General features: G+C 50.1%; 1 protein-coding gene across 1 annotated transcript; it reads left to right on the top strand.

Moving 5' to 3' along the window:
• The first annotated feature begins 2,865 nt into the window (after positions 1-2,865).
• nes (nestin) lies at positions 2,866-14,778 on the top strand. Its single transcript, XM_066721501.1, has 4 exons — positions 2,866-3,917; positions 6,560-6,684; positions 8,177-8,244; positions 9,229-14,778. The coding sequence occupies exons 1-4, from the start codon at positions 3,099-3,101 to the stop codon at positions 13,290-13,292; spliced, it is 5,076 nt and encodes a 1,691-aa protein (XP_066577598.1). The 5' UTR covers positions 2,866-3,098; the 3' UTR covers positions 13,293-14,778.
• The last annotated feature ends 438 nt before the right edge of the window (positions 14,779-15,216 follow it).

Raw genomic sequence — 15,216 nt, 5'->3', positions numbered from 1 at the left:
CAATCAAATCACACCATATGTTTCTTTGAATCAAAGCAAAAATAATTGGCTACAAAAAAGAAATAAACGACAGTAAAACCTCAAGTGCAGTGTTCCTCACCTGGCTTACTGTAAAAAGCAAAACAAAGGATTGATTGTTGAACTTCTATATTTCCATCAACCCTGTCTTGTGGATTTGGCCACTGGTTCTCATCCATATCACAATGGATGTGTTCATTAGCCAAACATCTTGGGAAGAATCTTCGGGCATGGCGAATCCAGGCCTGACACTGGTCTGCCGTGATATCATTGCATGCGTCATCCATGGCCTGGAGAAGGGTGACTTGTTTGGGAGGGCGCCTATCATATACCTTCCACCTCCATGTGGAGAAAAAATCCTCAATTGGGTTAAGGAAAGGAGAGTGTCGGGGTTAGTACAGGGTGGTAAATTGTGGATGGGCCTGACACCATGCTTGCACCATTTGAGCAAGGTGAACCTGACATTATTTCACAGCTCTACAGACCTGATTTAGCTCATCAAGGAAGGTTACAAGGAGAGCTGCATTATATGATCCAATACAAGGTTTATTATCTCATTTAACTTTCATGGAATATTGTTTGTCAGTTTCCATAAAACTATGCATTAAGAGTAATGCAACAGTCACTTATCATTTTGAGCAGCTGTATCAATTGATAGTTAGATCATTGTAATGAAATGAATAGACAGTCATCTCAGATGTAATGTATGAATTGCATTTTGAAATGGTAATACTTTGATGTTAAGTTGTGTCATTTTGAACAGGTGATTTTAGTATTGTATCCAAGCAATTGGAAAAAAGTGTTAGAGTTTTGAAAAATGTGTATTTTGATCATCGGTTGTGAGTTTTGAAGGTTTTGAGGTTCTGAAATCAGTGCCAAAGTGATTGTAAAAAACTGTAATACTAGTGCTGAAGATTCGAGGGCCTAAAGATCCCCAAATATCAAATGTCATGTGGACAGGGCGCCACAAGAGGGCATTGCAGCAGAGAGGATGACATCATCAAAGGACACCGAAGCCCCTGTACTGCTGGCAAAGCAGGTCAAGGATGTCTTAAAACGGGAGCTTGTTGCGGACTGTTAATTTTCTGCAGTGGACAACGTTATTGCTGGCTGTGTATATATGTATATGTTTGTGTGTGTGTGTGTATGAGAGAGTGAGAGTGTATGCGTGTATGCGTGTTTGTGTGTGTGTGTATGTGTGCGTGTTTGAGTGGATATACACCAATCAACCATAACATCATGACCACCTGCCTAATATTGTGTAGGTCCCCCTTTTGCCACCAAAACAGCTCTGACCCGTCGAGGCATGGACTCCACTAGACCCCTGAAGGTGTGCTGTGGTATCTGGCACCAAGATTTCAGCAGCAGATCCTTTAAGTCCTGTAAGTTGCGAGGTGGGGCCTCCATGGATCGGACTTGTTTGTCCAGCACATCCCACAGATGCTCGATTGGATTGAGATCTGGGGAATTTGGAGGCCAAGTCAACACCTTGAACTCGTGATTCATCAGACCAGGCCACCTTCCTCCATTGCTCCGTGGTCCAGTTCTGATGCTCACGTGCCCATTGTAGGCGCTTTCGGCAGTGGACAGGGGTCAGTATGGGCACCCTGACTGGTCTGCGGCTACGCAGCCCCATACGCAACAAACTGCGATGCACTGTGTGTTCTGACACCTTTCTATCAGAACCAGCATTCACTTTTTCAGCAATTTGAGCTACAGTAGCTTGTCTGCTGGATCAGACCACATAGGCCAGCCTTCGCTCCCCACGTGCATCAATGAGCCTTGGCCGCCCATGACCCTGTCGCCGGTTCACCGCTTTTCCTTCCTTGGACCACTTTTGATAGGTACTGACCACTGCAGACCGGGAACACCCCACAAGAGCTGCAGTTTTGGAGATGCTCTGACCCAGTCGTCTAGCCATCACAATGTGGCCCGTGTCAAAGTCACAGATCCTTACGCTTGCCCATTTTTCCTGCTTCTAACACATCAACTTTGAGGACAAAATGTTCACTTGCTGCCTAATATATCCCACCCACTGTCAGGTGCCATGATAACGAGATTATCAGTGTTATTCACTTCACCTGTCAGTGGTCATAATGTTATGGCTGATCGGTTTGTGTGTGTGTGTGGGTTTGCGTGTGTGTGTGTGTGTGTGTGTGTGTGTGTGTTTTGTGTATGTATTTGTGTGTGTGTTTTTTGTATGTGTGTGTGTGTGTGTGTGTGTGTATGTATGTATGTATGTGTGTGTGTGTTTTGTGTATGTATGTGTGTGTGTGTGTTTTGTGTATGTATGTATGCATGTATGTATGTGTGTGTGTGTGTATGTGTTTGTGTGTGTGTTTTGTATATGTATGTGTGTATGTGTGTTTGTGTGTGTGTGTTTTGTGTATGTATTATGTGTGTGTATGTGTATGTGTGTGTTTGTGTGTATGTATATGTGTGAGTGTGTGTGTGGGTGTGCGTGTGTGTATGTTTGTCTGTGTGTATGTGTGTGTGTGTGTGTGTGTTATCCAGATATTAAGACCTTGATAATCTCAACATGCTAGTTATGAAAAGCACATCAGAAATGTCAGTTCTCATAATTTAATTGTAAAACACTAGTACTAATAATATTTTCCAGCAGCAGCAGTAGTAGATGTAGTAGAAGCAGCAGTAATATCTAAATTACTGAATCATTAATCAATGAATTATTATTTGTATTAATATTATTACCAGTCTGCCAAGCTTTAGAACTTCCCAGCACTGCCAGGGTTAAACCAAAACTTACTTCTCTCCTCCCCCCTCCTCCCCATCCCTCCTCTCTTTCCTTTACCCTCCCACTCTGCCCTTCACTGGACTATGAAAGGAGCAGCTCCCCAAGCCATCTGCACACTAAAGGGCACTCGTCCTACGGGCTGGAGAGAGAAGGAGAGACAGAGAGAGAGAGAGAGACAGAGAGAGAGAGAGACGGAGCCAGAGACACAGACAGAGAGAGGGAGAGAGAGGGAGAGAGATTAAGATATTTGATTGACTTCAAAATCTTTTAACCACAGTCATCCCCTCCCTTCCCTCCACACACACACAGCATCCAGCATCCACAAATGGACCTCCTCAGCTTCAGACATGCCCAGCACCAGCCCCACGGAGAGGAGAAGATGCAGATGTGGGAGCTCAACAAGCGTCTGGAGTCCTACCTGTCCCGGGTGAAGTTCCTGGAGGAGGAGAACGATTTTCTGCGGGGGGAGATCGAGGGCCTGCGCAGGCATCAGGATCCCCGGACCTGGAAGGAGGAGCTGGAGTCCGCGCTGAGTGAGGCCAGGAGGGCAGTGGAGGCGGCGGGCCAGGAGAAGGACCGGGTGGAGCTGGAGGTGGGCAGCCTGAGCCAGGAGTGGCAGGAGGTGGAGGCCAGGCGGCTGCGGGAAGCGGCCGCCCAGGGGGACGCCAAGAGGAAGCTGGCGGAGAGCAGGAAGGAGGTAGAGGAGGAGAGGAGGGCGCAGATCTGGCTGCGGGAGAAGGTCACCCAGCTGGGGAAGGAGCTCCAGCTGCAGATGGAAGCCCACCAAGAAGACATCTCTCAACTGAAGGCTGCCCTCTGTCAAGCCAAACCTGGGCTGAGGGCTCCCCTGCCCTCCCAGCAGCACCTGCAGCTCCAGGATCTGAGCCTGGATTACTCCCAGAGGGCCGCCCAAGCTTGGAAGGAGGCGGCGGATGCCTACCAGAGCCGGGTGGGGCGGCTGGAAGATACCCTCGCCCAGGCACATGCCCGCATGGCCCAGGTATCCCAGGAGAAGAGGGAGGGCCAACTCCGGGTTCAGAGCTTGGCCCAGGAGCTGGAGGGAGCAAAGGCCAGGAAGGGAGCACTGGAGAGGGGTCTGGTGGAGAAACAGGAGCGGCAGAGGAGGGAGCTGGAGGGGCTGCAGGTAAGCTCAGGGGTCAGGGGTTAGGGGAGATGGTGAAGGGATGACCAATCGATTTTAGGAGGAGGTCGTGATGTTTATTTTAGAGATCAAATCAAGTCAGAAGGGGAAGCATAGACAAAGGGTCAGTTTCAGTGTAGTGTCTTACAGCAGAGGTGTCGTATAGCTACACATGCAGTGCAAAAAAAAAAGATTAAAGACAAAAGCAATGAAAAACAGAGAAACAAGAGACCAATAGTGTGTGTCCAAGAAGTCTTTTGAATGCGATGGACCAAACGCAGTCCTCCTGCTCGCTCGCACAGCGGACGGAGGGGCTGCTTGGGAAGTGTGGCCGGGATGGGATTCTGTGTGGATGTCTTGTTGGGTAGTGTAAGTAGTAGACATTCAACTGTGCTGACCCTGTCACTGCGAGGGACTTTCAAAGGGTATAAAATGGAACTGCATTCAATTGTTACAAACAAACAACCTGGACGTATCCTACTACTTGTGTTTGACTATATTTTTAGAAGGGTCAGAATGATTAGAGTCCATCTTGGTTATTTTGGATGTTAGGGAACTGCAAGTTTAAAAGTGCACTTTGTGAGAATGCTCAATGATGCTTCTCAGAGTCCTGACTTTGCCCCAATAGAACACCTCTGGGATTAACTGAAACAGCAGAACAGGAGGAGACAAAACAGATCAACCTCTCTCCGTTTTCCTCGTTTCATCAAAAGGACGGAGGCAGTGGTGAAAGCCCACATACAGCCAACACTCTGCCATACACTTAACAAATTAAATTACCACCCCCCCAGCTCGGTTTCTCATGCAGCCAGAGAAGTTGGCGGCACTTTTTCTGATTGGTCCCCCTTCCGGGAGCATTGAGCCAAGTTAATCCCAGAGGTGTTCTATGAAGTGCACGCAGAAAACCCCAAAACAAAACCTGTGAGCGCGGGAAAATCACAGGAGCCCAACACCGTTTACACTCGGACAGTAATGGAGGGAGGTGCGTCACGTGACTCCGTGCAGCTCGGTACACAAAGGTGGCGTGAATGGGGGCCAGCCTGCTATAGGAATGGCTCTGGATGAGATTAGTGAGTATCGGAATTTGGGGGGGGGTTGTGTGTCAGAGGCTCCCGTGTATTGGCCTGTGAAGAAAGGTTTCCCCACCTCCCCCCTCTCCCTCTCTCTCTCTCAATGGTTTTCGATGTCCGTTAGAAGAACCATTGTCTGCTTCCTTTATTTCTCCTGCCTCTGTACAGTCTGAGTAGTGATCTCATTTTAAATGCTAATGAGTCAGTGCCACTGCACAGCATTGGGGGGGGTTAAAGGAAAGGCATTGATGGAGAAATAGTCAGCAATGTCCAGCCGTGCACATTGTGTGTGTTTGTGTGGGGTGGGGGGGTTGGTTTCCAGATCTATCCAAGTGTAAGATGCAGCCTGGGGGTCATTAGGGGAGCTCTGAGGCTGTGAGGGGTGGGGTGGGGGGTAGAGATGCATTTTCATATGAAACACTCAGGGTGACAAAGAGCTAGGGAGGGAGATAGAGAGAGAGAGGGAGAGAGAGAAAGAGAGAAGGAGGGAGGAACAGGGAGAGGAGGAGAGGGAAATAGAGTGAGGGGGGAGAGGAACATAGGGGGAGAAAGGGAGAGAGAAAAAGAGAAAGGGAGGGGGGAAGAGAGAGACAGAGAGAGAGAAGGAGAGGGGGAGATGAAGGAGAGAGGGGGAGAGGGACATAGGGGGAGAAAGGCAGAGAGAGAAAGAGAGGGAGAGGGAAGAGAGAGAAGGAGATGGAGAGATTATAGAAAGGAGAGAGGGGGAGAGAGAGAGAGCTTACCAATATTTAATATTATCAAAACTGCTCAGGCAATACTGCTTTCGATGGTCATGCCAATAAAGCACAATTGAATTGAATTGAGAGAGGAGAGGGAGAGAGAGAAACATTGTATTTATTTGATTGTATTGCATGTTTTCTCTCCTCTTCTGTTCACTCTGCGGCATTGTCATTCACTCACCTGCTCACCTCCCATGGCTGCCGGGATTGTCCTGCTATATTATGATTTGTACATACACACACATATCCTGTTTCCTTTGTTTTTCAACATGTAAATTGCTTTGGCTACACAGCCGATAATGGTCACGCCAGTAAAGCACCCTCGAATTGAAACTGAATTTAATTGAATCGACAGAGAGAGAGAGAGAGAGAGAGAGAGAGAGAGAGAGAGAGAGAGAGAGAGAGAGAGAGAGAGGGAGGGAGGGAGGGAGGGAGTGAAAAGTGACTCACCTACTTAGGAACGTCCGAAATGAAAGTCTTTTTTTTTTTCACTGAACAGAGAAACAATACGTCCACTTCTCTATGGTAGAATAAATCCATAGCAGCTGCCACTTATCGAAAGCCCTGCGGCTGTGGCTGAAGCCCACACTGGACCAACGCTGCCCCAAACACTTTTGTCTAGAGCTTGTTTCCCAACCTCCACCACCCTCATGGCAAAACCAAGTTCATCCCAGAGGTGCTCTATGAAGCTAAATTCAAGAACATCATCAGATATGTAGGTGGTCTTGCAAAGTTCACCTGGCATACGTAAGCTTACCGCTAGTCCCCAACGAAACTTAATCTACCTGAACCTAACCCACTATGTCTTAACCTACCTGTCTTTGTTCTCTATCAGGCTAAGTTGGACTGTCTGGAGCGGGAGAAGGAGGGTCTGGACATCCAGATCGCATCCATTCTGGAGGACCGGCAGAAACTGCTGCAGATGAAGATGTCTCTGGGTCTGGAAGTGGCCACCTACAGGTATCTCTTTCAGGCAGTGGTGCTCAGACAGGCCCCTACCATCTGCCACCCCATCTTGTGCAAATGTAGCCTGGAAATTGTACCATAGGATTACACTTTGGTTGTACCATGGTGTGTCCGTGGTTTCTTTTGCACTTTTCCACATTGGACCATGGCAATGCCCCAATACCCCACGTGAATGTCTCTGAGGCACATTTATCAGGGTAGACCAGGGTCTAGTCAGGGTCCAGGGTTGGACAAAACTGTGTAGGTATGTGGAAGACCCGTAGGAAACCAACAAATCTAACTGTGGTACATCCACATTACAATCCAAATCAAAAGTGCCAAACTGTGCCGGGCAATTAATGAATTAATAGGACTGGGAATGTCCAGCCCTGGTAGTTGTGGTGCACTCTGTCCAGCAGGTTGTGTGAGTCAGTTAAGGGGTCAAGTGACAGGGTACATCCATCCCCCCCACCTTCCCTCCATCTCTCCTTCCTTCCACCTTTCCACAGCCCTGTTCTTTCTCTGCAGCGTGAAATGAAGACATCACTCACAATGCCCTCCATCTCCTTGCATTAGCATTCCCACCCTCGGGCCGCAAGCAGTGGGCTTTCTTGCACTGACTGACACTATACCGGATTATTCAAAAGGACTCACTTTTTCCCCTCCTCCCTCTTTCCCCCTCTCTCTCATTCTCTCCCTTTGTGTTGACCCCATTTCACCTCGACGTCTGGCCAGAGGAAGAAAAATAGGAGTCCAAGTTTTCTCAGGGGATAAAAGCAGCTTGATGGGAAATGGGGCGTTGGGGGATGGGGGGTTCAGGGGAGAGTTAACTGTGGCAGCTATCGACCCGATTCAAGTCACGGTCAGAAATGAACTCATATGGGTGAACATCATTGCCAAGATACCAGTCTTGGGTGTAGTTTCGGTGCCATATTGTACAGGTTAATGTTGCGTGTGCATGTGGGAGTGTTTCAGGAACATACACATCACCAGGATTAGGAATGGACTCCACGCATGTCTGTGTGTCGGAATTGCCTGTGTGCCTCTGTGCATGTGTGTGTGTGTATGTGAGTGTGTGGGTATGCCAGTGAGTGTGTGGGTATGCCAGTGCATGTGTCCGCCTGTGTGCTGGGAGTGAGAGGGAGTGAATGCGGGCGGTCCACTTGTTCCAGATGGCCTGACAATAAGAGAGCCGTCGCCTTATTACCATAACAACAGCCTCGCCAGGGCCGCTGTGACAGAGCCCCCCCCATCCGAACCCACGGGGATACGGTGATGTCATCGCAATATGCTTGCCTGAGTCAGTTTCCAGACGACCAAAGCGGTGTGCTGTGTACTGCAGTAGTACAGCACAGTCCAGTCCGTGACTCTGCAGCAGTCCAATCCAGTCTGTAACTCTGCAGCAGTTCTGTAAAGTGCAGTTTCTGATGCCATAGTTCACTTCCCTAATCTGGGAATTTGACCATTATTGTCGATTAATGACAACAACTGTCTCTATGTTTTCCAGAGCCCTCCTAGACTTCGAGAGCTTGAGGACAGAAATCCCTTCTACCAGAGGTCAATTCAGCCACTACAGTGAGTAACTGCACTGGTGTCTCACACACACACACACACACACATACACACACAGTAACAAACACTTGCACACACACATACAAAATGCTCCCTTTCATCACTTCCTCACAGGATCCTTTTTAAATAAATGAGCTGCTGGCCTATTGACCCTTTTATGCACTTAGAAGATGGTTGGGGGGGCGAGCAGTACTTCCCTACGCTCATTCGTGTTTGACTTGGGGGCTGCAGCTCTCCACACTGGTCCCCAGAGCGAACCAGAGCCATATGGAGGCACTCTCTTGCAGAGTACCAGCAGCTGAGAAGGAGCAGGGATCGCTCTCTTTGATCCAGGGGCATTAGCAGAAAACAGCAGGATGCACTGTGGAAACACAACCCCCAGTGCTGTTCAGCCTTAGACCGGCAATTTCAGAAGGCCTGGAGGAAGAAGTGTGGGTTATAGATTCTTTACATTCACACCTGCTAAAGAGATCAGAATTCAAGGCCGTTATGTCTTTAAAAGTGACCAATGACACCTGCAGGGTTGGCATACTCCAGGAGAAGTGCACCCTTCTCTGCCCCCCCACTGCTCTCCACCCTCCTTTGTCTTCCTTGTTTTTCCCCTGGTTGCCACTTCTGTACTATTGTTCTCCGTGGGCAAGAGTTGGATGACTTATTTCCTGTCCATGACTCCTAACTTTATGAACAATGCAGCTGGGTTCATTGTACAGAGTCTCAATGGGCCTATTAACCACCCTCACAGTGTCACACACACACACACACACACACACACACACACACAATCATGGCAGTAATGAAGACACTCTTTCCTGTATCACCCCTCCTCACATCACCTTTGTCCAAACCAAAATACAACTACACTACAAGCTCACACGATGTTGCCACAAGGAAATATGTTAGCGGTGGTACCCTCTCTCTTTCTTTCTCCCTCTATATCTCCTTCAGTTTCTCTCTCTCACTGTCTCCTTCCTTCTCTGTTGTTGACAGATGGGGAAACCAGTGCTGGAGGTCTGCGGGGGAGCCTACAAGCAACCATGGCCAAGAGTCGCCACTTAACCCCAGGGTCAACCGAACCCCCCGCACCCCGCGGCACAGGTCACGCGACACCGCGCAGCGCAACACTGGCCCAGGCCAAGTCGGCAGTGATAGACGAGACCCCCTTCCGACCCCTGGAGAGAAACACACTGAAGGCCACGGCAAGGACCCTGGCCACCACGCCCCTGCAGGAAGTCCGGGTCACGCAGGAGACCAAGCAGATGAAGGCGGGCTGGCACGTCGAATCAACCAGGCAGGTGGGGCGGTCAACTGGTCACCTAGAGGATCAGAAAGGGGGCGACGAGCAGGCAGGAGAGAAGGGGGCTGAGGTGGAGCAGCTTTGCCAGGCTGCCTTTGTTTCCATGGCTGAACAACAAGAATCCATTAACCACTCTGCCCCATGCGCCCATGAAGCTGAAGCTGAACCGGAAGATGGCTGTGACTTGATGGAGCAAAAGGCAGCCCAGGAAGGGACTACGGTGCTTGCAGCTGAAGAGGATGAAACTGCCACCCAGCTCTGTCCACAGCCAGAAGAACTCATTGCCCTAGAAGCCGCTGCATCTCTGAATACACCTGCCACTGTAGAAGAGATTTCCAGCTCTCAGATGGCTGTGGAGTCGTGCATGACCGAGCAGGAGTCGGCCATGGAGAACGCGACAGGAAGACCAGAGCCGTTGGGCGCTTCTGAGGGCGTGGGAGAGGAAGACGCTTGTGAGTCTGGAAATGAAGATCTTCCCGACCATCAGCAGATCTCATCCCCACTCTGTCTCCTGGGAGAACCGGTGACCAGGGAGTCAGCAGTGGAAGCGTTTGCAGAGCAAGGAGGTCTCATGGCAGAGCTGGAGAGGGAGGACCAAGAGGACACTGAGGAGGAAACCGTTACAGAAGCACCGCAGCCAGAAGCCCTGCTGGTAAAAAGGTCAGCTGAGAGTTTCTTGGAACATGCCGTGGAGATGACCACTGGGGTTGCAGAGGACCAGTGGCGGGCAGAGGAATCGAGCGAGGAAAGCCCAGTTGTGGATGATTTACCAATGATTCAAGGGAAGGCGCAAGACAGCACTGTAGCTACCATGCAAAGCAGCGGGTTGCCAGGACTGAAGGATGCTCCCCCTCATTTCCCTGGCACTGACGAGGAGGAGTCTGTAATTAAGGAGACCCCAGTGTGGGATTCCAATTCAACAGCTCCTGGGCTTGAAAGTGGATCAGATTCTGAGGCAAGCATGGAAGAGATTGCCCCAGGATCAGGGATTCAAGATTCTCCCACCAGTGACCTAAAACAGATGGCCCAGCTGGACCAGGTTGACCTAGTTCCAGGTAATGGTGTTCTGGAGGAGCTGCCAACAGCTGCCCTGGAGGTTCCTTTGCTCTCCAAAGAGGCCCCAGTCGAGAGGGAGTCGGTAAAAGTGGAAGAAGGGGACAACAGCCTGGAGACCCTGGAGAGCCCCAACACGGAGTGTGAAGGAGAACCGGCGGGCTCATTGGGAGACAAAGCCGGGGAGGCCTCAGGGGAGGAGTCAGACATGACTGGGGCTGTATCAGAGCTGAGGATGGATGCAGGTACTGGAGTGACAGAGTGGGAGGCAAGGGACGAAGGCATCGCAGAAATGGGAGAGGTGGCTACTGATGAGGAAACAGTCCTTGCAGGCGGAGCACTGGGCAGCACCCACAGCTGTGAGGAGGGCACAGGTGGAGTGGGGGTCCCAGAGGAAGTAACAGAGCAGGAGAGTGTGGAAGACCAACCACATTCCACCTTGGAACCCCTGGGAGAAGACAGAACACCAAGCAGCCTGCCAGACGTTTCCTCAGAATTGGAATGTGGCGATGAGTCACCTCAGGAGGAAGAGGAAAAGGAGGAGGACGAGGAGGAGGAGGAGGAGGAGGAATCATCCCCCAATGTCTCCCAGTCCTGGAGGGCAGATGTTGCAGAGATGGAGAGCAACGACAGCTATGCACTGGAAAACACTCTGGCTGATCCTAGTCCCTTGATCCGTTACGAGAACGACAAGGCGGTGTGGGATATGAACACCCAGGGGTCACCTTTGAGGAACCTGGAAGCTGATAGACTGAAGACAGAAGACAAGGAAAGAGTAGGATCAGGCCTGGGGAAGGAAGCAAGTCAAGAGGACTTGCCATCAAAAGAAGACGACATTACAGAGACTCTGAGTGAAGATTCTGAGGCAGAGGAGCCAAGCAGGTTACAAGATGAAGACCTGAGCGACAATGAAGAAGTTCAAGAGCCTCTGACACCCTCCCAAGAAGCAGAGATCTTGAGTCAGGCCGAGGTGGCCCAAGATCACAGTGAGGTGGAACGAGGTGACGAAGGCACAGAGCAGACGGACAACTGGGAGGACAAAAGCCACGAAGAGATTGGAGGCCCTCATAATGGGTTAGAGGAGGAAGAAGAGATAGAAGAAGAGAGACTAGGAAAAGAAGATGCCCTGATCTTGGCAGCCAACCAGGAGAAGGACGATCAAGATGGGCTGGGTGAGGAACCAAGAGAGGGAGATCCTATGGGATCAGAGACAGACTCAGAGGGGGACAGAGACATCCAAGGAGGTGGAGATGTGGAGGGAGAGCCAGAGAGGGATGAGTCAGAATGTACAGGAGAAAAGATAACGGAAGAGAATGAGATGCAGCAGGGAGTGGACCTGGAAGTCATCAAAAATCTGCAAGATCAAAGTCAGTCCCATACTGAAAAAACAGACCCAATGCAGGAGAAAGCCGACAACACAGACCAGACAGAAGACACAGAGGAGGGGCGCCAACCGGAGGGGGAATCCCAGACGCCATCGGAGAGTGAAGATGAGAGCCTGTCGGTCGAGGAGGCGACAGTGAATCACTCTCATCTTGAAAATCTGGTCACACCACCACTGTCCCCTTCCAGAGCCACTGAAGAGGACTGGGTGCCTGAGACGAATGAAGAGGAGGCCCACACAGATGAAAGGTATGCAGATTTGCACGATCTCACCAGGACTTCACCCCAGCAGCAGGACATGGAGGCCCATGTCTCGGGTGACTTGGGTGAGGGCTTTGGAGAGACAGAGCATCAGGACTCGACGGTACATAGGAAAGAAGAGGAAGGGCAGAACCTGTCTATGCTCACCAACGTGGATCACACAGACAGCCTTTCCCTGCCCGGTGACCTCAGTGGGACCCTGGACAGCCCGGCCCCAGCTCGGTCCGACTCCGAGGGCTCCTGCAGCGAGGACGAGTCACCCAATGTCAGCCAGTTCTCACAGGCTTCTGGCCAAGGAGGAGAGTCTGCCGATATGGAGAGCATGGAGAGGCTGGCCACCCACGCCCAGCACTCTGACCCCACTGAAGAATTAAAAGAAGACCGGCCTGAAACCCAGAGTGACAGCCTTTCAGATGACGGAGAAACCAGGAGCATACCAGAGCAGGAGGAATGGGAGGTGCTGGAGAACCCAGATCCCAACCCCTGGGGGGCAGCAGACTTTGATCCCAAATTCGAGAACCCCGTCCACAGTTTCCATGGTGACCAGGAGCCAATCAGACCGGAGCTGGGGGAGGTGGACCAGCAAAACATTACCCGGGATGTTGGAGAGTCTCCGGACAGCATCGCAGCAGATGAGATGGACATCTTCAAAGTGGGTCCCCCAGAGCCCAGCTCAGGGTTTGCGAGCAATGGCGATCACAAGGAGCTGGGGGACGTGTTCAGTGCCAAGGTGAATGGAAATACATGGGGCTGGGCCGAAAGGACGGGAGCCCCCACTGATGCGAAAGACAAGCGTGGGGGAGGGGAGGAAGAGGATCTGCCACCCCTGGGCCATGATGTCAACCAAGAGCTCAAGTCAGGCCTTAAGGAGGATCCGGAAGGGGAGGCCAAGAGGACCGAGGGGGACGGGGCTGCTCTGTTCCCACAAGGAACCCTGGAGAAGACCCACCTCACCATGCGTGGCCCTTCATCAGCGCAAGATGGGGGCCTGGAGGCCGAGGACAGGCAGTCAGAAGATTCCCTGGACGAGGGAGATTCCTGGTCCTCCGGGGAAGAGTAGAAAAGACTTTGAAAACAAGCTTTTGGGGGAGAGGAGTGAGAGAGAGAGAGAGAGAGAGAGAGAGAGGGGGGGGGAAGAGGGGGAGAGAGAGAGAGAGAGAGAGAGAGAGAGAGAGGAACACCTTGACTGTTGACATGTTTTAAGACAGAGACAACAGGAAGGATGTGTGAAGCTGAAGATGCTGTAAGCCTTACCTGTCCAGTCTTGGATTGCAGATTTGTCGCAGTGAATTGTGGGAATGATTTGGGATTCCAAACATCACGAAATGGAAAACAGTAAAGTTTGGATCCAATGAGTTCCTGGCTTCCTCCAGTTGTAAACCAAAACTGTTGATTGAACGTGACTGGAACCTGAGCTCCATTGCCCTTGTCATTGTCTTTCACACCCCAGTTGATCTCTTCTCCGAGGTGACAGACACCTCATCCCAAAACATCCAAATCATTTAAAACCATAAAAATGTAAACCGACCCAAAGAAACCTTTTATTTCAATTTTTTCCCCGTTTTCAGTCCGCCATCACCAAGTGAATGCACAGCCATCTTAAGACACATTTACAAAGGGGTGTGCTGTGAACCTGAACCAAAATAGAGAACACGTGTCATAACAAGATAAGTTATAAACAAGAAACCTGCATAAAGACTACACTTAAATTAACCCTGTGTGTGTGGGGGGGGATCAGATCTGATATATAAATCAAACCACATTCATATGAAATCTTTGCTTATTCATCCCCTTTAAGGAAAGACTGAACTGCACTAGCTTAGCAAATCGGACCCAGTCAGTTCCTGTGGTCTTTTTGTCTTTCCTTTAACGCATCATTCATTTTGTCATTCAATCAGCATCTCCGGATTATGTTCCAAATCCATATCCCTGTGGAGTTAGGAGCGTGAGAAGCTCCATTTCCTGTCGTCAAACAAAACTGTGGGGAATGGGCTCAGTAATGGGGCTGGGGGAGTTTGTACAACAGCAGCTGCTTGTATTTATTGTATTGATCCTGATGGAAGGGGGAGGAGGGGTATGCTTTTAAAGAAATGCTTCCTGTTCATCTCTGATTGGCTTCTGCTGCTGTATTTATTCTTCGACCACAATTCTTTAAAGACTTGGCGAATTGAACTTCTCAGCCATTAGGTGGGCAATGTTTTTGGCCAGTGGCTCTCAGATGATTGAATGTCTTCAGCTGGGGATCTCCGGGACCAGGACTGCTGACTGGAGCGAACCAGTCTCCGCCTAATGGTCTTCAACCTACCACCGGTTCCGGGTGTTTGAACCCGTCAGAACCACCTTTCCTGCGGTAATGAGTTATCTTTAGTGCTTCGCCCAGTTCTGCCTTTATGTAACAGCCACCACCGTGCCAGGCTCGGTGCTCATGCATCACTGGTTTAAAGACCCATTTCATGTATTGCAGCTAACATGTAGACTTTGGGGAGGGGATGGGTGGGGGGTGTTAGTTGAATGAATAATAAACTAACTTACAATTGCTATCTTTACCTTCTGTGTCAGGGTTTTTATTCCACTGCACTGCTATATAAAAAGCTTAATTGAGTGTTTGTCTGTTTTAATCTCTGTTTGATTATTAAAAACGAAAAATTAAGAGCCATCTACAGAATACACATCCTTACACGCACCTGGACGAAAGCAATGGACGGAAAACAGGAACACTGTTGATACATAAAAAGAGTCGGAATCGGAGTTAGTGTGTGTGAGTTCAACTGGTTGAATGAATAAATAAATACATTCAATTCCGTCACTTTTTGCTTTCACTTTCCTCCGGATTAACTCGGGATTAATCTCTTCCTCACTCTCTCCTGTGGCTGCTGTCCCGTCCCTTTGCTACAAAGAATGGACGGGTTAGCGTGGGGGCCACACACAGCCTGGCTTCCACCCAGCGAGGGTGACCTCAAAGCCGGGCCGGCCGACGCACCGAG

Source organism: Amia ocellicauda, chromosome 14, assembly GCF_036373705.1.
Source record: "Amia ocellicauda isolate fAmiCal2 chromosome 14, fAmiCal2.hap1, whole genome shotgun sequence".
NCBI classification, from domain to species: domain Eukaryota; kingdom Metazoa; phylum Chordata; class Actinopteri; order Amiiformes; family Amiidae; genus Amia; species Amia ocellicauda.
The sequence above is the reverse complement of the archived record's forward strand: the minus strand, read 5'-3'. Positions and strand labels throughout refer to the sequence as shown.

Coding starts and splice junctions, on each gene's coding strand:
- nes (XM_066721501.1), top strand. CDS start 3,099: ATGGACCTCCTCAGCTTCAGACATGCCCAGCACCAGCCCCACGGAGAG. Junction 3,918..6,559: donor GGGAGCTGGAGGGGCTGCAG/GTAAGCTCAGGG, acceptor GTTCTCTATCAG/GCTAAGTTGGACTGTCTGGA. Junction 6,685..8,176: donor CTGGAAGTGGCCACCTACAG/GTATCTCTTTCA, acceptor TATGTTTTCCAG/AGCCCTCCTAGACTTCGAGA.